Source organism: Staurois parvus, unplaced genomic scaffold (genome assembly GCF_062004578.1).
Source record: "Staurois parvus isolate SC_StPar_1 unplaced genomic scaffold, SC_StPar_1.0 ptg000758l, whole genome shotgun sequence".
NCBI lineage: Eukaryota > Metazoa > Chordata > Amphibia > Anura > Ranidae > Staurois > Staurois parvus.
In genome coordinates, this window is record NW_028318554.1 from 499,548 (window position 1) to 524,495 (window position 24,948).

The following is a 24,948-nucleotide window of genomic DNA, read 5'->3' on the forward strand; positions in this document are numbered from 1 at the left end:
CGCTACAGATCCACCTAGTCTTCCACACAGCCCCCTAACCAACCCCCCCCCCCACACACACACACAAAGTGCTCCCCAGCCCCCCCCCCAGAAACCTCATCCCCTACAGGGCCACCTAATGTTCTGCAGAGCCCCCTAACCAACTGCCCCCCCCAACACACACACACACAGTGCTCCCCAGGCCCCCCCAGAAACCTTATCCCCTACAGGGCCACCTAATCTTCTGCAAAGCCCCCTAACCAACTGCCTCCCCCCACACACACAGTGCTCCCCAGCCCCCCCCCCAGAAACCTCATCCCCTACAGGGCCACCTAATCTTCTGCAAAGCCCCCTAACCGACTGCCTCCCCACACACACACACACAGTGCTCCCCAGCCCCCCCAGAAACCTCATCTCCTACAGATCACCTAGCTCTTTGTAGTCCCCTAACCAACATTACAACCCCCCACCACCAGTGCTTCCCAGCCCCCTCCAGAAACATCATCTCCTACGGGGCCATCAAGTCTGCTACAGAATCCTATAACCCACTTCACAAACCCCATTACCCCCCACAGTGCTCCCCAGCCCCCTCCAGAAACGTCATGCCCTACAGGGCTACCACGTCTGCTAGAGATTCCCCTCACCCACTCCACAACCCTCATCCCTCCAAAGTGACACGCAGACCACTCCAGAAACTTCATGCCCTACAGGGCTACCAAGACACGCAGCCCCATCCAGAAACTTTGTGCCCTACAGGGCTACCAAGACACGCAGCCCCATCCAGAAACTTTGTGCCCTACAGGGCTTCCAAGACACGCAGACCCCTCCAGAAACTTCATGCCCTACAGGGCTACCAAGACACGCAGCCCCATCCAGAAACTTCATGCCCTACAGGGCTACCAAGATACGCAGATAAGTAGGAGAACTTTATACTGCATTAGCCGTCAATTGATTAAAAAAGTTTAAATGATACCCTTTACTGGCTAAGTACAGTTATTAAAGATTCAAGCTATTCAGACCCCATAGATCCCTACTTGGGGCTAGACCACTTAAAACAGTGGTCTCCAAACAGTGGCCTGGGAGCCGACGTGGCCCTTTGTTTGGCTCTGTCTGGCCTATGGGGCACAATTCCACCAACTGACACAATAATGGGGCACCATTCCTCCCACTGACACAATGATGGTACACTATTCCTCCCACTGACACCAATGATGGGGCACTATTCCTCCCACTGACACCAATGATGGTACACTATTCCTTCCACTGATACCAATGATGAGGCACCATTCCTCCCACTGACACCAATGATGGAGCACTATTCCTTCCACTGATACCAATGATGAGGCACCATTCCTCCCACTGATACCAATGATGGTACACTATTCCTTCCACTGATACCAATGATGAGGCACCATTCCTCCCACTGACACCAATGATGGGGCACTATTCCTCCCACTGATACCAATGATGGGGCGCTATTCCTCCCACTGACACCAATAATGGAGCACTATTCCCCTCACTGACACTAAAGATGGGGCACTATTTCTCCCACTTATACCAATGATAGGGCACTATTCCTCCCAATGATAACAATGATGGGGCACCATTTCTCCCATTGACACCAATGATGGAGCACTATTCCCCCCACTGACACCAATGGTGAGGCACCATTCCTCCTACTGACACTAACGATGGGGCACTATTCCCCCCACTGATACCAATGATGGGGCACCATTCCTCCCACTGATACTAACGATGGGGCACTATTTCTCCCACTGACACCAAAGATGTGGCACCATTCCTTCCACTGACACCATCAAAGGCACTATTCTTACAATCACACCATTGATGTAATGATCATTTGAGTGTGCCCAAGATGGTTGCCCCGACTCCTAAGTGCCTTGAGTTCTCAATGAGAACAAGACTATGTAAAATACAGATTTCAAAAAATGTAATGAAATCCTGGGCTCCACACCTAATAATGTGCAGAAACCCAACACAACAAATCACCATTCCTCTCACTGACACCAATGATGGAGCACCATTCCTTCCACTGACACCATCGAAGGAACAATTCTTACACTCACACCATTGATGGCATTATTCCTCCCACTGACACCAATGATGGGACAATATTCCTCTCACTGTCATTAATGATGGGGCACTATTCCTCCCACTGATACCAATGATGGGGCACTATTCCTCCCACTGACACCAATGATGGGGCACTATTCCTCCCACTCACACCAATGATGGGGCACTATTCCTCCCACTGACACCAATGATGGGGCAATATTCTTCCCACTGATACCAATGATGGGGCAATATTCCTCCCACTGACACCATCAATGGCACTATTCTTCCCATTGATACCAAAAACAGGAGCATCTTCCCCCCATTAAAGCCCCATTAAAACCAATAATGGGGCATTGTTTATACACACTGATGCCTGGGCATTTTCTACTCACCCTCTGAAGCCTGAAGGACAGTAAACTGGCCCTTTGCCTAGAAAGTTTGGAGACCCCTGTCCTAAAAGAAAGCCCAGCACTGGCTGCACACTTGTGACTAATTAACATTGCCCCATCTTTGCTAAAAGGGAATGAAGGGTGTTTTCCTCCTTTAAGTCATTCAGCATTCTATTCAATCTGATCTCTCCTACCTGTTCACAGCACACCCAGAAGAAGAATTTTTTTTTTTTTTTAGAGCCTGCCACCTGCTGTCTGCCAGTGGTAAACATAAGATATACATAGAAATATATCATGTCTACCTAATTTAAACTAGATATTGAAAATGATCTTTTTGAAACTAAATATAATAATAAAAAAGCACCGTATGTTCCATTTAAAAGCTGATATCCAAACGCTTAAAACAGTACATGCTGTAGTTTCTTTTTTTGCATTTTGACTTTATATACACCAGGTTGAATAACTCACAATGCCAGCATCACAATTGTGTCTCCTAGAGATAAGAGATTACATGTTCAGGAAATGGACTAGACTCATCTCAGAAGTCTGGTTGCCAAAACACCTAAAAAACTATTTTTTTTTTTACAATCTCTTATATTTTTTTGGCAGTTTCTTTGCTACTAAAAAAAGTCTATTAAAATGGACTGACTTTTGGAATTTGTCTCTCCTGTCCAAGGCTTGGCTTCACCAATATGGTTCTCTAATGTCACCCCCAAGACCTCAAAACTATGTGGGCAACCAGTTATGTACACAGGAAATAATATGAACATATTAAAGTATTCTACATATGTCAAAATGTTAATTCTCCAAAATAATATTTCCTGTCTAAGACTTCAAGAAAAAAAAAAACAAGCAAGAAATGATCACACAAGGGGGATCTGATGATCACACAAGGGGGAAATGATCTGCCCTAGACCCTTGGGCCTATAAGGACTTACCCTGGCCCTGTACATTTGGTGGACCAAAAGGCCGAAAGAAAGGCTCTTATATTTTTTTGGCAGTGGAATCACATGTTCCTTTGCTACTAAAAAAAGACTATTAAAATGGACTAACTTTTGGAATTTGTCTCTCCTGTCCAAGGTTTGGCTTCACCAATATTGTCCTCTAAGCCATCACGTCACCCCCAAGACCTCTAAACTATGTGGGCAACCAGTTATCTACACTGGAAATAATATGAACATATAAAAGTTGTCTACATATGTCAAAATGTTAATTCTCCAAAATAATATTTCCTGTCTAAGACTTCAAGAAAAAAAAATAAGCAAGAACTGATCACACAAGGGGGCACTTGTCCAATCGCCCAAAAAAAAATGATCTGCCCTAGACCCTTGGGCCTATAAGGACTTACCCTGGCCCTGTACATTTGGTGGACCAAAAGGCCGAAAGAAAGGCTCTTATATTTTTTTGGCAGTGGAATCACATGTTCCTTTGCTACTAAAAAAAAGACTATTAAAATGGACTGACTTTTGGAATTTGTCTCTCCTGTCTAAGGTTTGGCTTCACCAATATGGTCGTCTAAGCCATCACGTCACCCCCAAGACCTCAAAACTATGTGGGCAACCAGTTATGTACACAGGAAATAATATGAACACATTAAAGTATTCTACATATATCAAAATGTTAATTCTCCAAAATAATATTTCCTGTCTAAGACTTCAAGAAAAAAATATAAGCAAGAACTGATCACACAAGGGTGCACTTGTCCAATCGCCCCCCAAAAAATGATCTGCCCTAGACCCTTAGGCCTATAAGGACTTACCCCATCCCTGTACATTTGGTGGACCAAAAGGCTGAAAGAAAGGCTAGCAACGTGATGCTCTGCAGGTCTTTGGCAAGACTAAAACGCAAAATAGACAAACCATAAGCGCTTTGTACAAAACATTGTTGCGAGAGCAATGCTGTGAGGACACCAGCATTGATAAAGGTTAATGGAGCATTTGTTGCAAATAAATTTCACCAGCAAGCCAATTCATGAGAATGAATTGTACATAAAAAAAAAAAACCCAAAAAAACAAAACAAAACCCCCCCCCCAAAATAATAAACAGCGTTGTTTAAATGCCCTGTAATCGTATGAGATGGGGAACAGTTGGCAAGCGGATGAAGCGCAATGCCCATTAGACCTTTGGCAAGCAACAAGTTAATGAAGGATGATGCTCTGTGGTCTTTGGCAGGAACGCAGATTAAAGTTTTTTCTTTTTTTTTTTTTTTTTTTTTTTTTTTTGGGAGGGGTTGGGGAGTTTGGCAAATGATAGTTGGGAGATTTTAGGGAGATCACTTTAAGGCATGCGAGACCTCCCACACAAATGGAGCAGTCTGTGCTTCCGACACCTGAGCCTGTCTCTGGTCAACATTGCAAGACCCCGAGAGAGGGCAAGATTGGAGCTTAGTGTCATGGATTCCTCTTACGGATGCCAAGGGGGATGAAAGTTGGTCGTGATTTCTCTCCTAGGACAAGGGAAGACTTTTCTGCGTTGGTGGCAGGACAGACAGGCAGACTGGGATCCGTTTGGCATCGAAGGCGGCGATGGTCTTTACTCTTGACGCCAACTCTCTCACACTTTGGGGTTGGGTGGACGGGGGGTCATTTATCAAATCAACTTCACAGACATCAAAAAGTCAATCAAAAATTATAAAGAAGAGTCAAATAATTGTAGACTGATTTTTTTTTGGGAAAGTTTTGAATTTATCTGTAGATAAACGTATTAATGGGAGTTATGAAAAGAGGCGTTGTCCAAATGCTATCCTTGTCCTTCAATGAAATCTTCTTTGACGTCGAAATTTCTTCTGTGGAAGGGTTCCACCATGTCCTATCACAGGATGCTTCCAAACATTGGAGCAACATAACAGCATCAAGAGAGAAAAGGGATCCCGTTGAGAGCAGTTGGAGTTTTTCCTTTCATTGGTATGGTGCTGTTATCTTGCTCTTGCCTCTTTTATGATCTCTATGAAGAAAATATACAATCAAATTCATATTATGGAGAACAAACAGGTCGACAAGCCCTCTCAGGAATTTTGAAGTGCATGCTTACAGGCAAAATGTTTCACAGAATTACTAGCATGCAGCCAATCAGGCCAAGCAAAGGGTAGTAGAGATCGGGTGTACCACCGGAGCGCTTTTAGGTTTACCAGGACCAAAAATGAAAACACATGGCACCAATTCACTAAAAAAAACGCAATTGGAAAATTTGGCAAATTGTGTTTTTCAATCAAAAATGATAATTTTCTAATTTACAACTGAGAATTTTTTTTTCTTAAAAATACAGATTAAAGATTGTTAGTTTTTGGTAATTTTTATAATAGTTAATTGTTACCAAGGAAGAATCACAGTTATGCCAAATGAAAACAGAATAACATCAATTCACTAAAGTTTTTCAATAGAAAATTATCTATTTTTTTAAAATCTACCACAGATAAAAAAAAATAAATAAGAAAAATACAGATTCGTAAGAGGAAAGATTTTTTTGGTTTGCGGTATTTCTTTTCTCAATCAAAAATTATAGATTTTTTACTCAACTCATGAGAAAAATACAGATTCCTCAGAAGAAATTATTTTTAGTTTGTGGTAATTTTCATAATAGTTCATTGTTGCCAATGAAGGACCACAGTTATGCCAAATGAAAACAGAATGGCGTCAATTCACTAAATGCCTTTGGAAAATTGGGTAAATTGTGTTTTTCAATCAAAAGTTCACAACTGATAAGAAAAAAATAGATTCCTAAGAAGAAATACTTTTTAGTTTTTGTAATAGTTAATTATTGCCAATGAAGGACCACAGCTGTGCCATATGAAAACAGAATCGTGCCAATTCAATAAACAATAATGCAACTGGAAAATTTGATAAATTGTGTTTTTCAATCAAAAATTTTATTTTTTAATTTACAACTGAGAAATGAAAAAAAAAAAAAAAACAGATTAAAGATTTTTAGTTTTTGGTCATTTTTATAATAGTTAATTGTTACTAATGAAGAACTACAGTTATGCCAAATGAACACAGAATGGCGTCAATTCACTAAACAATAACGCCTTTGGAAAATTGGGTAATTGTGTTTTTCAATCAAAAGTTGTATTTTTTAATTTACAACTTAGAAATTTAAAAAAAAAAATACAGATTAAAAATTTTTAGTTTTTGGTCATTTTTATAATAGTTAATTGTTACCAAAGAAGAACCACAGTTATGCCAAATGAAAACAGAATGGCGTCAATTCACTAAACAATAATGCCTTTGGAAATTTGGGTAAATTGTGTTTTTCAATCAAAAGTTATATATTTTTTTTATTCACAACTGATAAGAAAAAAATACAGATTCCTAAGAAGAAATACTTTTTAGTTTTCGTAATAGTTAATTATTGCCAATGAAGGACCACAGCTGTGCCATATGAAAACAGAATCGTGCCAATTCAATAAACAATAATGCAACTGGAATATTTGGTAAGCTGTGTTTTTCAATCAAAAATTATATTTTTTAATTTACAACTGAGAATTGTTTTTTATTTTAAATACAGATTAAAGATTTTTAGTTTTTGGTCATTTTTATAATAGTTAATTGTTACTAATGAAGAACCACAGTTATGCCAAATGAACACAGAATGGCGTCAATTCACTAAACAATAACGCCTTTGGAAAATTGGGTAAATTGTGTTTTTCAATCAAAAGTTATATATTTTTTTTATTCACAACTGATAAGAAAAAAATACAGATTCCTAAGAAGAAATACTTTTTAGTTTTCGTAATAGTTAATTATTGCCAATGAAGGACCACAGCTGTGCCATATGAAAACAGAATCGTGCCAATTCAATAAACAATAATGCAACTGGAAAATTTGGTAAATTGTGTTTTTTCAATGAAAAATTACATTTTGTATTCACAACTGATGAGAAAAAAATACAGATTCATAAAAGGAAAGATTTTTTCAGGTTGTGGTAATTTTTATACTAGCTAATTGTTACCAATGAAGGACCACAGCTGTGCCAAATGAAAACAGAATGGCATCAATTCACTATACAATATCACATTTGGACATTTTTTAAATTGTGTTTTTCAATAGAAATTATCTATTTAAATTTACCACAGATAAAAAAAAGAAGAAAAATACAGATTCATAAGAGGAAAGATTTTTTTTGGTTTGCTGTATTTTTTTTCTTAATCAAAAATGATATATATTTTTTACTCACAACTCATGAGAAAGAAAATACAGATTCCTCAGAAGAAATAGTTTTTAGTTTGTGGTAATTTTCATAATAGTTCATTGTTGCCAATGAAGGACCACAGCTATGTCATATGTAAACAGAGCGGCACCAATTCACTAAACAATAACGCCTTTGGAAAATTGGGTAAATTGTGTTTTTCAATGAAAAGTTATATTTTTTTTAATTCACAACTGATAAGAAAAAAATACAGATTCCTAAGAAGAAATACTTTTTAGTTTTCATAATAGTTAATTATTGCCAATAAAGGACCACAGCTGTGCCATATGAAAACAGAATTGTGCCAATTCAATAAACAATAATGCAACTGGAAAATTTGGTAAATTGTGTTTTTTCAATGAAAAATTATATTTTGTATTCACAACTGATGAGAAAAAAATACAGATTCATAAAAGGAAAGATTTTTTCAGGTTGTGGTAATTTGTATACTAGCTAATTGTTACCAATGAAGGACCACAGCTGTGCCAAATGAAAACAGAATGGTATCAATGCACTATACAATATCACATTTGGAAATTTTTTAAATTGTGTTTTTATATAGAAAATTATCTATTTTTTTTAAATTTACCACAGATAAAAAAAAGAAGAAAAATACAGATTCATAAGAGGAAAGATTTTTTTGGGTTTGCGGTATTTTTTTTCTCAATCAAAAATTATATATATTTTTTACTCACAACTCATGAGAAAGAAAATACAGATTCCTCAGAAGAAATAATTTTTAGTTTGTGGTAATTTTCATAATAGTTCATTGTTGCCAATGAAGGACCACAGCTATGTCATATGTAAACAGAACGGCACTAATTCACTAAACAATAACGCCTTTGGAAAATTGGGTAAATTGTGTTTTTCAATCAAAAGTTATATTTTTTTTAATTCACAACTGATAAGAAAAAAATACAGATTCCTAAGAAGAAATACTTTTTAGTTTTCATAATAGTTAATTATTGCCAATAAAGGACCACAGCTGTGCCATATGAAAACAGAATTGTGCCAATTCAATAAACAATAATGCAACTGGAAAATTTGGTAAATTGTGTTTTTTCAATGAAAAATTATATTTTGTATTCACAACTGATTTGAAAAAAATACAGATTCATAAAAGGAAAGATTTTTTCAGGTTGTGGTCATTTTTATACTAGCTAATTATTACCAATGAAGGACCACAGCTGTGCCAAATGAAAACAGAATGGCATCAATTCACTATACAATATCACATTTGGAAATTTTTTAAATTGTGTTTTTAAAGAGAAAATTATCTATTTTTTTTTAAATTTACCACAGGTAAAAAAAAAGAAAAAAATACAGATTCCTAAGAAGAAATACTTTTTAGTTTTCATAATAGTTAATTATTGCCAATAAAGGACCACAGCTGTGCCATATGAAAACAGAATTGTGCCAATTCAATAAACAATAATGAAACTGGAAAACAATAACACATTTGGAAAATTGGGTAAATTGTGTTTTTTTCCAATCAAAAATTGTATTTTTTTATTCAAAACTGATGAGAAAAAATACAAATTCATAAGAACAAGCAATTTATAGTTTGTATAATTAACTTTCATATTAGTTAATTGTTTCCAATGAAGGGCCACAGCTATGCGATATGTAAGAGACATTGTGATAAAACAAGCATCATTAAATAAAATATTGAAAGTTGAATTTAGTGAGTTGATGTCCCCCCAAAAAGTTTTTTAAAGGGATGTCCACTAATTAAAAGAGACAGTATTTAAAAATGTTTTTAAAAAAATGATATAAAAATGAAACGCTGCGCAAATAAAATGACCATAAGGATTCTCTTCTTAAATTTCTTTGTAATTTTTAACTATTTCACTTGGTAAAATGAAATAGCTTGGTAAGAAATTTAGAGGAAATGCCTTTGAAATATTCAGTCTGAATTTACAGTTTTTATAAAACGAAGAGAAAAAAAAGCAATTTCATATTTATATACAGGCTCCTATGGGTACATGCACCCTTTAGTAAATAATATTGAATATAGTTTTTGCAAGGCCGAAACGGGAACTCTCCTATTGTATTATAGTAGCTGAGTTTTCTCAACCCGGTCAGCTATGATTAGGTAGGAAGAGTGGCCGCAGCAGTAACGTAAAATGTCACAAATACTCGGCAGTTAGCAGCATGCAGGCATCTTAATGCTCATCTTTTCACAGAAAGGGGTGAAGCTTTATTTAAGAGCTTGTTTTATAAATTTTAAATTTAGCAGAATATTTCTTTAAAATTGGGTCCTGCATCGAAAAAAAAATTGTAAGCACTTTCATGATTTTTTTTTTTTTTTTTGCAGAGGGCTGTAGTGTTTTTGCCTAGTTTTCAAAAATAATTAAAAAAAAAAAAAAGTTGGTTGCATGGAAGAGTTTGATAAATGACCCCCAGCTCACATTGTGATGTTTCTCCATCCTCCGGTTCCACCTGATGGACTTAGTTCTCCACTTCTCGTTCTTCCTCCTCCTCCCCAGACTGCACCCCAGACGTTGCCACATCTGACACCTTCCGGCTGTGCGGGGGGCTGTCAAATTCCTCTCTTGGTGGAGACAGGGACTGCAGATCGTGACACACAACGTCATCTTCTTCTAAGGGGGATATTTTAGAGTGCAGCAACTGAGGGGAAATCTCACAGATATTCTCAAGCGGTCTCTCTTCCAGCTCAGGTCCGGGGTTTATGATGCCGCATCCTCCTGTGGGCGCCGGGGACACTGTGAGAGACTGCTCGCTGCTAGCCCACGCCTCCGAGGAGCCGAGGCAGTACAGTCCTTGGGACACATAAGAGTGTGGCCAACATTCTGAATGCGCCTGTGCAAGGTTATCTATACATAGATAGAGAAATGTGAAAAGGGAACACACGAGGAGGACAAGACAAAGACAGAAAGGAAAAACAAAGGAATGTTAATGTCAAATTCTACTTTTAATTCCCAAAAAATAACAGGACAACTATTTATTACAAAGAATTTGGCTTTTTTTTACATACAGTCAGGTCCATAAATATTGGGACATCGACACAATTCTAACATTTTTGGCTCTATACACCACCACAATGGATTTGAAATGAAACAAACAAGATGTGTTTTAACTGCAGACTGTCAGCTTTAATTTGAGGGTATTTACATCCAAATCAGGTGAACGGTGTAGGAATTACAACAGTTTGCATATGTGCCTCCCACATGTTAAGGGATCAAAAGTAATGGGACAGAATAATAATGATAAACCAAACTTTCACTTTTTAATACTTGGTTGCAAATCATTTGCAGTCAATTACAGCCTGAAGTCTGGAACGCATAGACATCACCAGACGCTGGGTTTCATCCCTGGTGATGCTCTGCCAGGCCTCTACTGCAACTGTCTTCAGCTCCTGCTTGTTCTTGGGGCATTTTCCCTTCAGTTTTGTCTTCAGCAAGTGAAATGCTCAATCGGATTCAGGTCAGGTGATTGACTTGGCCATTGCATAACATTCCACTTCTTTCCCTTAAAAAACTCTTTGGTTGCTTTTGCAGTATGCTTTGGGTCATTGTCCATCTGCACTGTGAAGCGGCGTCCAATGAGTTGTGAAGCATTTGGCTGAATATGAGCAGATAATATTGCCTGAAACACTTCAGAATTCATCCGGCTGCTTCTGTCAGCAGTCACATCATCAATAAATACAAGAGAAGCAGTTCCATTGGCAGCCATACATGCCCACGCCATGACACTACCACCACCATGCTTCACTGATGAGGTGGTATGCTTAGGATCATGAGCAGTTCCTTTCCTTCTCCATACTCTTCTCTTCCCATCACTCTGGTACAAGTTGATCTTGGTCTCATCTGTCCATAGGATGTTGTTCCAGAACAGTGAAGGCTATTTTAGATGTCGTTTGGCAAATTCTAATCTGGCCTTCCTGTTTTTGAGGCTCACCAATGGTTTACATCTTGTGGTGAACCCTCTGTATTCACTCTGGTGAAGTCTTCTCTTGATTGTTGACTTTGACACACATACACCTACCTCCTGGAGAGTGTTCTTGATCTGGCCAACTGTTGTGAAGGGTGTTTTCTTCACCAGGGAAAGAATTCTTCGGTCATCCACCACAGTTGTTTTCCGTGGTCTTTTGGTGTTGCTGAGCTCACCGGTGCGTTCCTTCTTTCTAAGAATGTTCCAAACAGTTGTTTTGGCCACGCCTAATGTTTTTGCTATCTCTCTGATGGGTTTGTTTTGTTTTTTCAGCCTAATGATGGCTTGCTTCACTGATAGTGACAGCTCTTTGGATCTCATCTTGAGAGTTGACAGCAACAGATTCCAAATGCAAATAGCACACTTGAAATGAACTCTGGACCTTTTATCTGCTCATTGTAATTGGGATAATGAGGGAATAACACACACCTGCCCACGGCACAGCTGAGAAGCCAATTGTCCCATTACTTTTGGTCATTTAACAAGTGGGAGACACATATGCAAACCGTTGTAATTCCTACACTGCTCACCTGATTTGGATGTAAATACCCTCAAATTAAAGCTGACAGTCTGCAGTTAAAAGACATCTTGTTCGTTTCATTTCAAATCCATTGTGGTGGTGTATAGAGCCAAAAATGTTAGAATTGTGTCGATGTCCCAATATTTATGGACCTGACTGTATTATTTTTTTAATATATGCATGTAAAAATATTTTTTGTGTTATTATTACAATGTTTAAAATAATTTTAGATTTTTTTCACACTTTTAAGTATATAATATAATACTTCTATAATATTTTTTTATTGTTGAGGTACGGTCTAATTCAGCCTTTCTCAACATTTTTATCCTAGAGAAGCCCTTGAAATAATTTTCATGTCTTAGGGAACTCCTGGTAGGATTAGTCCATAAGAGGTCATTAGTGAAATGTTCCTTATATTGGGGGCCAGTGGGAATTAAGTTCCCCTTACAGCTGTGGTTAGATTGCCAAAGATCATTGGAGTCATGCTACTGGTTCTGCCAAGTGGTGATGGACCTGGATCTATGAAGACACCATCAGATGGGAGGTCAATTAGCCACAGCTCAAGGAATCCTCAGCAACCTCTGGAGGAACACTAGAGTTCCATGAAACCCTTGTTGAGTATACCTGGTCTAACTCAAGCCCCATTTTTTTAAGTTTTGGCTATAGTAGGAGGGTTTAGAAGCTTTTTGGGGTTTCTATTTTTGTTTGTACCTCCACTGGTTCTTGTCTATCCAAAATTCTATCCCTTCCTCACTCTGCTAAAAATACCCCCTACAAATTGTTCCCTTCCTGACAAAAACAGGGATACCAATATGGCAGAAAAACTTGACAGAGGCTTAAACTTTTCTATATTTTAATAAAATGTGTTTCTGCCTATGTCCACAGAGTAGAGATTTCCCCTTACTTCCAGTCCCAATGAGTAGTGAAACTTGACACAATTAAACAGCTACAGGCAAAAAATATTTTTTTTTTTTAGTTTTGGATAGAGTGGAGAGGGATTAGAACACCAGTCAAGTTTTAATGCTGTCCACGTTAGGTGGATTCACCCTCTCAGAAGCGAAAGGAAATATGCTTCGGTGATGCTGGAGGCTGCTCATTTAGGCTCCTATGAAGCCCTCCGGAACCTTCTTTATAGGGGAGCCAAAGTATAGTGTCATTTGACTCCCTTTATTAAAGCAGTCATAAGGGCTTGGAATGAGGTAAATCCTAAAGTCTTGAATAGGTTTTCACTTCTCACTCCTCTATGGCGAAATCCCACCCTGCCCGAATTTGTTTTCCATACCCGATCCCCTTATTTGGGTGTCAAGGGGAAGAATATATCTCCAACGCATTTGCGAAGGAGGTAGATTGAATTCCTTTGACACCTTAAAATAGCAGTTCACCCTTCCTAACTCCTACCTATCCCTATTGTCCCTTACCTCCGTGGGATTGGAAATTCTGCCCAGGAACGATGCCCTTAACAAAACCTCTCCACTATTTACAAGGCTCTGCCTTCTATCCATGAGGGACTTGATACTCTTCACTCCAGATGGTGAGCAGAGGTTCCGGGAGGACTAGGAAGACCTATGAGATTGGCCCATATCTCTGCTAGGGACTTTATAATTCAATTAAAAATCCCTCACAGGATGTATCTCACCCCCTCAATGGTTACATAGAATTTACCCTGTGGTCCCCTTAAAGTGGTTGTAAAAGCTCAAGGTTTTACAAAAAACCTTCTGTCTGCAGCAGCCCCCCCCATACTTACCTGAGCCCCACCATGATTCAGCTATGTGCACGAGAGCAGCAGCTCTCCCCAGACTCCTCCTCCTTATTGGCTGAGACAGCAGCGGGAGCCATTGGCTGCTGCTACTGTCAATCACAGCCAGTGAGCCAATAAAGAGAAAGTGGGGGGGGGGGAGCAGGACTGAACTCTATGTGTGAATGGGGACACTTGGCAGAAGGGAGGGGCCAGGAGTGCCAGCGAGGGGACCTGAGAAGAGGAGGATCAGGGCTGCTCTGTACAAAACCATTACACAAAGCAGGTAAATATGACATTTTTGTTATTTTAAAAACAATTGCCTTTAATATCACTTTAAGATGTTGAAGATGCATTATAGACCCCATACTCTGGACTATTGGAAGCACTAAGTCAACTTGGCCATTCCCCTTTATACATTTACACATTCTTCTAGGGGTTGCCCCAGGGAAATTTTCTGGGATATATGGTTTAATTCTACTTTCACAAATGCCGCCTTGGAAAAAACCTCCCAGACTCAGACATGAACCTCCCAGACTCAGACATGAACCTCCCAGACTCGGAAATGAACCTCCCAGACTTGGACATGAACCTCCCGGACTTGGACATGAACCTCCCGGACTTGGACATGAACCTCCCAGACTCGGACATGAACCTCCTAGACTCGGACATGAACCTCCCGGACTGGAACATGAACCTCCCGGACTCGGACATGAAGCTCCCGGACTCGGACATGAAGCTCCCGGACTCGGACATGAACCTCTCGGACTCGGACATGAACCTCTCAGACTCGGACATGAACCTCCTGAACTCGGACATGAACCTCCCGGACTCGGATATGAACCTCCCGGACTCGGACATGAACCTCCCGGACTCGGACATGAACCTCCCGGACTCGGACATGAACCTCCCTGACTCGGACATGAACCTCCCGGACTCGGACATGAACCTCCCGGACTCGGACATGAACCTCCCGGACTCGGACATGAACCTCCCGGACTCGGACATGAACCTCCCAGACTCGGACATGAACCTCCCGGACTTGGACATGAACCTCCCAGACTTGGACAAGAACCTCCCAGACTTGGACATGAACCTCCCAGACTTGGACATGAACCTCCCAGACTTGGACATGAACCTCCCAGACTTGGACATGAACCTCCCAGACTTGGACATGAACCTCCCAGACTCGGACATGAACCTCCCAGACTTGGACATGAACCTTCCAGACTTGGACATGAACCTCCCAGACTTGGACATGAACCTCCCAGACTCGCCCAAGAGATCTGGTAGAATGTTATTATTACATCTCAGTTAAGATTTTGGGTGGTGAGGGTTTGGTCACTGAATTCATTTTCTGAGTTACTTGCACATTTTATCTTTTCTTTGGACCGAGTGTATACAGAAGAGAGGAATTGTCCAGTTGTTTGCTTTCACGAGTTTCTTTTGTAACTAAGCGAGCCAGGGTATGCCCAATTGGCTTTGTTTTGTATTTTTCTAAATCATATAATTCAATAACAAAATAATTTGGGGGAAAAAAGGGAAAGAAAATCCCACATTCTGATCTCAGATTAGGAATAGGGGAAATCTTCCAAGGAGGACACTAGTTTTGGTGACCCTGGTGAATTCCACAGATTTCCGTCACTTTGGAGGGATTTCCTTTCATTTCCTGTTTTGACAAAAAAAAACAACCTGAAAGGTGTTTATTCACCTTCCCTTACGCTATCCAAAATGAAAGTAAAAGTTGTGCCTTCTGTTCTACTGTAAGTTTTGAGAAAAAGCTTCCTGCAACTGACTAGTTGCTTTTGACCAAAAAGTATCCTGACATTTAGTTGAGGACAAAATCAGTTTTTTCAAAATTTAGACCAAAGATTTTCCTTTGGTACCAATTTCCCAAAAATAAATTGGAGTCAATTGGGTGGAAAACTTTGAAATTATGTAAAAAAGGGACATGGGTGGCAATAAAAAATTACCTCTAATATAAATTTTTGCTAAATGTCATCACTATCTAGCAAAGAAGTCATACAAATTGTTTTTCCTGAAGACTCAGGAGATTCAGGCACATGTTTTGTGGAATCTCAGTTCAGGCAAACAGATTCTCTCATTTCTATCCACATCAACCAATGAAAATTCACCTTTGGCTGATATGATTGGTTGCTGTGTCTTACAGCCCCTTTCTCACCCTCATTGCCTTACGTAATAATTCCGCTGGACTGTGCTCTGCAGGCCTTACCCTGATTTTCCAGCAGCTCCTGGTAAGTTTCACTTTGCCTTTCCTGGTTAGAATTGACGCTCTCCTCTTCTCCATCCATCGATGACCATGCCATTAACGTTGCCTCAGAGATAGCAAATTGCTGCATGACACCTTGACGGATGGAAAATAGAAAAAAAAATGTAAGAAAGACCAAGTGGTGGACTGAGGTGAATAGCAGGTCAAGACATCAAAAAGATCTCCAAGGACTTTGTGACCAACAGATGCCTAGCTTGAAGCACCAGAACTTTGAGTTTGTATTTATCCCGTTCCATCCATATCTGCCTAGCAATATGTTCAACCTGTAATGGTGACTTCCCCTCAATGCACACATCCATTGGTGCTCAATGTGACACCCCTATGCTAGGATTAGCTCTTCCAGGGGCGGACTGACAACTCATGGGGCCCCCGGGCAATAGGGGATCATGGGGCCCCTGTGTCCTTTCCCAAACTGAAAAAGGTACCAGGGGCATCTCATGGGGCCCCCTACTGACCCCGAGCCCTCGCTCAGTGCCAGAGTTTCCAAATGGTCAGTCCGCCCCTGAGCTCTTCTAAACCTAACATTTCCTTGTTCTATGTGAAAATAGTGAAAGTGTATGACCATCAAACTGCACTAAATGTGTAGATAAGTGATATTTATCACTACTATATCACATCTGCATATAACCAATACGCTGCCACTTTAAGATATAATAAGAATCAGCAAAAATACACTTCAAAAGTAATCTAGTGGCGCATAAATTAATAGTGCCGAAATTAATTTATATATTTTTATTCTATAAAAAATATATAAATAATATAAAAATGTCTTCCACATAAAAATATATATAAAATAATGGAATAGCAAAAAAATTATATATTCCAAAAGAAAAGTCCAAATGAATCAGTCCACAAAGCAACCACCACGTGAAGGAAACTTGTGAAGAAATTAAATGCATACATATGCGTGCAGTGCTCCCCTCTCAGGTGTGCACTCACCAAAAAGTGTTGCCTCTCACTCTCATGGTTGGCACACTAGTTTACACAGTGGCGTCCCGAGGCAGGTGCGGGGGGTGCGGTCCGCACCGGCTGACACCGACCGCACGGGGTGACACCGGACCCGCTCCACAAAAAGGTAAGTTGTAAAGCAAGCCGTCGGATCCTGCGGGGATCGTCGGCTTTCTTTACAACCTTTCTTTTCCTGGAGCGGGTCCGGTGTCACCCCATATAGGTTGCCTGTGGGTTGACAACGGTGTATCGGCAAGATGTGTCTCCCATGTAGCTCCCATGTCCCTCTGAACCAACTGTGCATGTCCCGGTTTCAGGCACGATCAATCGATGATAGAACTACTGCTATCATCGATTGATCGTGCCTGAAACCAGGACATGTGCAGTTGTCCCAGACCCGCTCCAAGAAAAGGTAAGTTGTAAAGAAAGCCAATGATCCCCGCAGGATGGATCGGATCTGCAGATTGAGCATAATGGATCGGAGTCCGATCCAATATGCTCCCCAATCCGCAGATCCGATCCATTCTGCGGGGATCGTCGGAGGGGGTGTCACCAAGTGTTACCGCACCGGGTGACACCAACCCTATGGACGCCTCTGGGCTTACATAGACGGTTTCTGCAAGGACCAAATCAGGTCACTGTGATGTTTTATTGTACTCTTTATTCTTGAAACCTTGGAATCCCAGGATGAACACTCCCAAATTCCGGCACATAGGCTCCTCCTCACAATGCTCCACACTCCAATAACCATGTAGGAGAAAAAAACGAGAAAACCCCAAATGGTGCAGTACCAACTACAAGATTTTATTGCCACAATAGAGTGCCACTTACAAGATGAGATCCCCTATGACTAAGACGGAAGTGACGAAACGCGTCAATGCGTGGCTGTGCGGTGACCGGAAGTGATAATGATCGGAACTGGAAGTGACGATAGTGAGATCGAGGGCCGGTAGTGGTGAGAGCACTGGTGTGGCTTTCTTAACACTGAGAGCTTGCTAAAGTCAACATCTTTGGGCTTTTTTACTGATTCTTATCTTGTAAGTGGCACTCTATTGTGGCAATAATATCTTGTAGCTGGTACTGCACCATTTGGGGTTCTCTCTTTTTTTCTCCTATATGGGTATTGGAGTGAGAGGGGAGCACTGTACGCATATGGGGAGGTGGCCAAAGATCTACTTTAAATATATCATCCAGTGCTGGTCTCCAGGCTTCAGGAAGGATTTGCTGGAACTGGAGAGAGTCCAGAGAAGGGCAACAAAGCTAATAGGGGGACTGAAGGGCCTCAGCTATGAGGAATCAACATGGCAGCACGGGGCAGAGAGGTGGCAGAATACAAGAGGATCTCAGCAGGACAACGCTGGATCCTCTGGGTGGGGGAGTATCAGAAATGTGCCACCCGGACCACCCGAGAGAAGGAAAAAGGATGGTGGGGAGGTGGCCGAAGATCTACTTTAGGTAAATCATCAAGTGCTGGTCTCCAGTCTTCAGGAAGGATGTGCTGGAACTGAAAAGATTCCAGAGAAGGGCAACAAAGCTAATAAGGGGACTGAAGGACCTCAGCTATGAGGAATCAAGATGGCAGCACGGGGCAGAGAGGTGGCAGAATACAAGAGGATCTCAGCAGGACAACGCTGGATCCTCTGGGTGGGGGAGTATCAGAAATGTGCTACCCGGACCACCCGGGAGAGGGAAAAAGGATGGTGTGGAGGCAGCCGAAGATCTTCTTTAAATATATCATCCAGTGCTGGTCTCCAGCCTTCAGGAAGGATGTGCTGGAACTGGAGATAGTCCAGAGAAGGGAAAACAAAGCTAATAAGGGGACTGAAGGACCTCAGCTATGAGGAATGACTACAATCGTTAAACATTCTACCTGGAGAAGCAGCGTTTAAGAGGAGATATGATCACAATATACAAATCTTTAAATGGGGACTGTAGCATTGGGAGGAAACCTTTTAACCTTAGGTCAGACACACAATGAAGCTGGACAAGAAGCAGTTCAATCCTAAACTACGTAAAGGGTTCCTTACTGTTAGAGTGGTAAGGATGTGGAATTCCCTTCCACCGTTGGTGGTGACAGTGGAGCGTGGAGAGAAATTCAAAAACATTTTTAGATGTGTTTTTTAGCGAATGTAATGTACAAGGATATGGAAAATGGTAGTGACATACGCACACTCAGGTGGAACTGGACGGACTGGTGTCCTTATTCAAGCTTACTAACTATATAACTATACACTTTAATGAGACCCTTTCAACAACTTACAAAATTGCAGGTGGAAGCGTCGAAAATTAAAGCTCCTTTTCTTTCCCCTTGCAAATCTGATTTTTCATGAAGAGTTAATTCCCTAGCATAGCCCTCTCCTCTTTTGAGAGGCCATATGTCCCTTTCACATAGACATTCCGATCGGGTCCACCTGCCCATTTTTCAGGCAGACCCAATTGAAGTGGCGGGTGTAAACGAACGTGTAGATATCCAATTCGATCCAATCCGCCAAAAAGAGATGGATGGGGATCCGTTCCCCTTCTGTTTGTCGGATTGGATAGCAGGCCAATAGAAACAGACAGGCGGCTTGTTTCTATCCAACCACCCATAGAGGACAGCGGACCTGTCATTCACTTGCTCAGCAGGGATCCTATGATTGAAAGACCCTAGGACTAAGTCCCGGTGGGCGGGACGAAACACGTCAGGGAGGCTTGGTTTTGGTGGAGAGACACAGGCTTAGGCCTCCTTTCACTCTTGTATACATGGTCGATTGGGGTAACGACAATCCTTTCTAATGACATGAATTAGCCTTCTGGAGTGGTACTCGGATATGCCAGCACCGTCTTTCAGTGGGGTTGGGAAATCAGTCAACCCGGATCATCGACTTGACCGGCACCAAATTTAGCAGACAGTTCCCCCGCTGAGCAGACTGCTGACGGGTCTGCCCTGTGTGAAAGGGGCCTAATTATTTTTTGTATCTAACTACTGTTTGTGCCATCTCCTCTGCCCCTCCCTTTAATTCTCTACATTTGTGGCTTTCAATTGTAAATTAAAAAAAATTAAAAAAATTACAGAGGTTATAACCCTCCCTTACTGTATCCAAAATGGAAAAAAATTGCCTTTAGCTCTACTTTAACCACTTGCCCTCAAGAGAATTTCCCCCCCTTCCTGACCAGGCCATTTTTTTTACGGCGCTGCATTACTTTAATTGACAATTGCGCGGTCATGCAATGCTGCACTCAAATTAAATTTATATCCTTTTTTTTCCAGAAATGGAGCTTTCTTTCAGTGGTATTTGATCTCTGTGTTTTTTTTGCGCTATAATAAAAAATGTTTTTTTAAAAAAAGCAATATTTTTGACTTTTTGCTATAAAAAACGTCCAGTAAAAAAATGTAAAAAATCAAATTTCTTCATAAATTTAGGCCAAAATGTATTCTGCTCCGTGTCTTTGCTAAAAACAAAATCCCAATACGTGCAAATTAATTGGTTTATGTTAAAGTTATAGCATTTACAAATGGTGGTATATATACTGGGATATTTATTTTATATACTAGTAATGGCGGCGATCAGCGATTTATAGCGGGACTGCGATGGGCATTCTGACACTGGGGGGGTACTTGACTAACTGTCACTGACATCCCCAGTGACACTAATCCAGTGATCAGTGTTAAAAAAAAGCACTGACACTGTACTAATGACACTGGGCAGGAAGGGGTTAACATCTGGGGCGATCAAAGGGTTAACTGTGTGCTGTTTTACTATGTGTGCTGTGTATGCTTTACTATGTAAGCATGCTGCTTTGTATTGCTCTGCTATGCGAGACCCGGTGATCGACAGCTGTAGCCGCCAATGGGTAGCGCGGGTAGGGTGGCGCGCGCGCATGTGCGCGCCCCTTACCCGGTAATGTAAAATCACGTATATATACATGATTTTGCCCAGCCCTGCCGCCCTGTAGCAGTAGTTCTGCTATAGAGCAGTTGGGAAGCGGTTAATTATTTTACTAACATTCCCTTTATTATTTCACTGTTTTAAATTCATGGTAGATTTTGTAGTGCCAAATGAACCCGTTCTGGGTTATGTGGTGGCAACTAGCCACATATATGCACCTATATGCAGGTGTGGACTGAGCCAGGGGGCAACTGCCCCCCCACACCCACCCCGGGCCGCTCTGATGCCCCATAAAAAGGCTGCACCACCATACTTCCCAACTGTACCAGTAAAACCTGCCTTGTGTGGGGTGTCTGGCGTCCCACACGCCGCAAGAACATCTCTGTATGGCAGCTAAATGTAACCCCCGGCTCTCATCTGTGTAGGTGGTGCCGCTGCAGAACTCGCACGAATACCTGCAGCCGCACCACCCACACAGAGGAATGCGGGACCCGCAGGCTGCCCACACTGGAAATCGCAACCGTACTAGGAACCTCGGTTCCCATGCGGGCTGTGATTTCCCAAACAGCGCAGGGACTTCTTCCCTGCGTGTTCCGGGGCACGGGAGTCCTCTCGTGCCCGCACAAATTGCGGCACGCACGGCCACACATATGTGAACCAGGGGTAAACAGGTTGCTGTGCTGAGAGCGCGCTCGCTGTGCGCTTCAAGCAGCATTTAGATCCTCTTAACAGGCCGACAGTGGGACGGGGTTGAAAAGTTTGGGGGGAACAGGCTTCCAGCAGAGGTATTCAATCAATCAATCAATCAATCAATCAACATTAGGGGATGTATCTATAAAAAAAAAATTCACATTGCGGATTATCTGTCAAAACAAAACTGCAAGTAAATGTGTTCTGTGCGAGGAGGGCAAAATCCAGTGTTCTCAGGCTACGTTCTCTGCCATACAAATATCCGAATGCAGAAAAGACATACAGGCGTACCTCGGTTCAACAACGCCTCGGTTATCGTAATTTTCAGTTTACGAATGAAAATGCATTGAAAATAATGGCTCGGTTTACGAATTTTTTTTTCGCAATACGAATGGATTAATTGGTTTTCAATGCATTTACGAATTCATTTCTAATCATGGCCCTGTACAGTATTTATGCCTTTAAAGTGCACTTTATAAAGAGTTTTGAACAGATAAAACTTTTTTTTACTTTTTTCTGACCTCCGGAATGGATTAATTGTTTTTCAATGTATTTACAAATTAATTTTTAATCATGTCCCTGTACAGTATTTATGCCTTTAAAGTGCACTTTATAAAGAGTTTTGAACAGATAAAAGACTTCTTTTTTTTTTTTTTACTTTTCTCTGACCTGCGGAACGGATTAATTGGTTTTCAATGCATTCACAAATGAATTTTTAATCATGTCCCTGCACAGTATTTGTGCCTTTAAAGTGGACTTTATAAAGAGTTTTGAGCAGATAAAACTTTTTTTGACTTTTTTCTGACCTCCGAAACGGATTCATCGTTTTTCAATGCATTTACAAATTAAACTGTACAGTATTTATGACTTTAAAGTGCACTTTATAAAGAGTTTTGAACAGATAAAATACTTTTTTTTTACTTTTCTCTGACCTCTGGAACGGATTAATTGGTTTTCAATGCATTTACGAATCAACTTTTAATCATGTCCCTGTACAGTATTTATGCCTTTAAAGTGCACTTTATAAAGAGTTTTGAATAGCTAACAGACTTTTTTTTTTACTTTTTTCTGACTTCCGGAACAGATTAATTGGTTTTCAATGCATTTACAAATTATTTTTTAATCATGTCCCTGTACAGTATTTATGCCTTTAAGTGCACTTTATAAAGAGTTTTGAACAGATAAAACTTTTTTTGACTTTTTTCTGACCTCCGGAATGGATTAATTGTTTTTCAATGCATTCACAAATTAATTTTTAATCATGCCCCTGTACAGTATTTGTGCCTTTAAAGTGCACTTTATAAAGAGTTTTGAACAGATAAAAGACTTTTTTATTACTATTTTCTGACCTCCGGAACGGATTAATTGGTTTTCATTGCATTTACGAATCAACTTTTAATCATGTCCCTGTACAGTATTTCTGCCTTTAAAGTGCACTTTATAAAGAGTTTTGAATAGTTAAAAGACCTTTTTTTTTTACTTTTTTCTGACCTCCGGAACGGATAAATTGGTTTCCAATGCATTCCTATGGGAAACCGCGTTTCGGTTTAAGAATTTTTCACAATACGAAAAGTCCCGCAAAACGCATTAAATTCGTAAAACCGAGGTACGCCTGTATTTATGGCGCTAAGTGGGGAGCAGGCTGAGTTCCTATAATAGTCAGCACCATCTAGTGGACATATTGCAGTATAGCTACTAGACTGCTCTGACTATCATAGGAAATAAATATGCTCCTCAGTGCCATCTAATGGCCATAATGTGGTATTTTCCACATTCGCACATTTGATGTATGGGGAATGCATCTGATGAACATTCGATCTTGCCCCACCAGCACACAAATAAAAGGCAGGCTCCATGAATCGCTTGTTCCTTTTCTGCCATCACTCTTCTATGTTTCTATGTGACCCTGAGATAAAGACACAGCTGTGGTGGAATTGATTGAGATGCATTTTTAACTTGTGCATCCGCAGTATATTTTTGCTACAACCGCATTTTCTGACCCCGGGCCCCATCTGCGGACCGCTGGTGCTTTCTTCAACAAACCTCTTGCTTTTATTATTATAATTTTTTTTTTGTTAATGTGATGACGTCTGTAGGAAGGTGACGCTGTATTTCGCACACGGAGACGCGCTGTACGATGGCGGTTCACCTAGCAGCCTGTGTCTGTGATTTATGAAGTGTTATGTGAGAAGCGGGAGCTTTCTAAGAATGGGACTGCTGAGTCTGACTTTCTGGCACTAGGAGGGGGGGGGGGTAGGGCAGGTCTCCCCATCTCTCTGCAGGATATTAAATTACCCTGAACGCTGCGAATAAACTGCAGCACAAAACATTCCCTGCAGAGGCACATCTGCTGCACGCTGAGATATCAGCCACTGGCCATGCCCTGTGTTACACCCGTGCAATTAGCTGCTTATAGGTGATTTATGATGGTGCTGCACAGAGAGGAGGGCGAGAGCCAGACAGCGCCGCGCCTATCACAGGTCTTGTTTTTTTAGAGATCCAAATCGATTTTTTTAGGGGATATAAAAAGCTGTTCTGGGACACTTATATGCTTGTTCTTTGGGAAAATCATCCAGCAAAATATATTTTTTACACATAACTTTATTGAAACTTTCGCTGCTTTTTTTCACCAAAATATTGTACACTCTTAACCAGGTATAAGCCATTATAGTTAAAGTGTATCTAAACCCAAAAACAAAAAGATTATATATTGCAGTTTACCAATCCTTAGGTGTGGTGGCTGCATTCGTTTTCTTTTTCTGTTTTTTTTTTCCTTCCTTTTTTGACCTGGTGATTCTGCCACTAATACACTTCCTACCGTAGGGTGACAACATTCACTGAACTGCATCTGTGGAGAAGCTAAGTTGTCACCTTAGGCTACCAGCTCCTGATTTAGACTACAACATCTCCCCCTTTACTTATCTTTATAATAGAGGGGAGGTGTTCTGTAGTTCACAGATCCTAGCTGGGGAAGTTGATAACATTGTTTGATAGACCCTATGACTAAGTTTGAAAGACCTTTCACAACATAACCCTCTCCTTTTCTGGGAGTGCCATATGCCTCTTTCACATGATCTGGTCCACCTGCACGTTTTTCAGGCGGACCCACTAACAGCCTTTATTCTCCTCAGTGAAGCAGCGGGTGTAAACGGATATGTGTCCGTTTACATCTGCAGACATCCAATCCTCCAAATAGAGAGGGATGGAGATCCGTTCCCCTTCCATTGGTCAGATCGGATGGCAGTCAGATGAAAATGGACAGGCGACCCGTTTCCATCCAACCGCCCATAGAGCACAGCGGACCTGTCATTCGC

General features: G+C 40.9%; 1 protein-coding gene across 4 annotated transcripts in view; it reads right to left on the reverse strand.

The window, feature by feature from the left end:
* Positions 1–2,928: 2,928 nt before the first annotated feature.
* Positions 2,929–24,948, reverse strand: part of FAM131B (family with sequence similarity 131 member B) — a 135,819-nt gene continuing 113,799 nt past the window's right edge. For all 4 annotated transcript variants that reach the window (XM_089654361.1, XM_089654360.1, XM_089654359.1 and 1 more), the window contains 3 exons: positions 16,071–16,202; positions 10,040–10,465; positions 2,929–5,387 (listed from right to left, as the gene is read on the reverse strand). In XM_089654361.1, the coding sequence (XP_089510487.1) occupies positions 10,080–10,465; positions 16,071–16,202 (518 nt within the window). In that variant the 3' untranslated portion in view covers positions 2,929–5,387; positions 10,040–10,079. The remainder of the gene's footprint in view (positions 5,388–10,039; positions 10,466–16,070; positions 16,203–24,948) is intronic.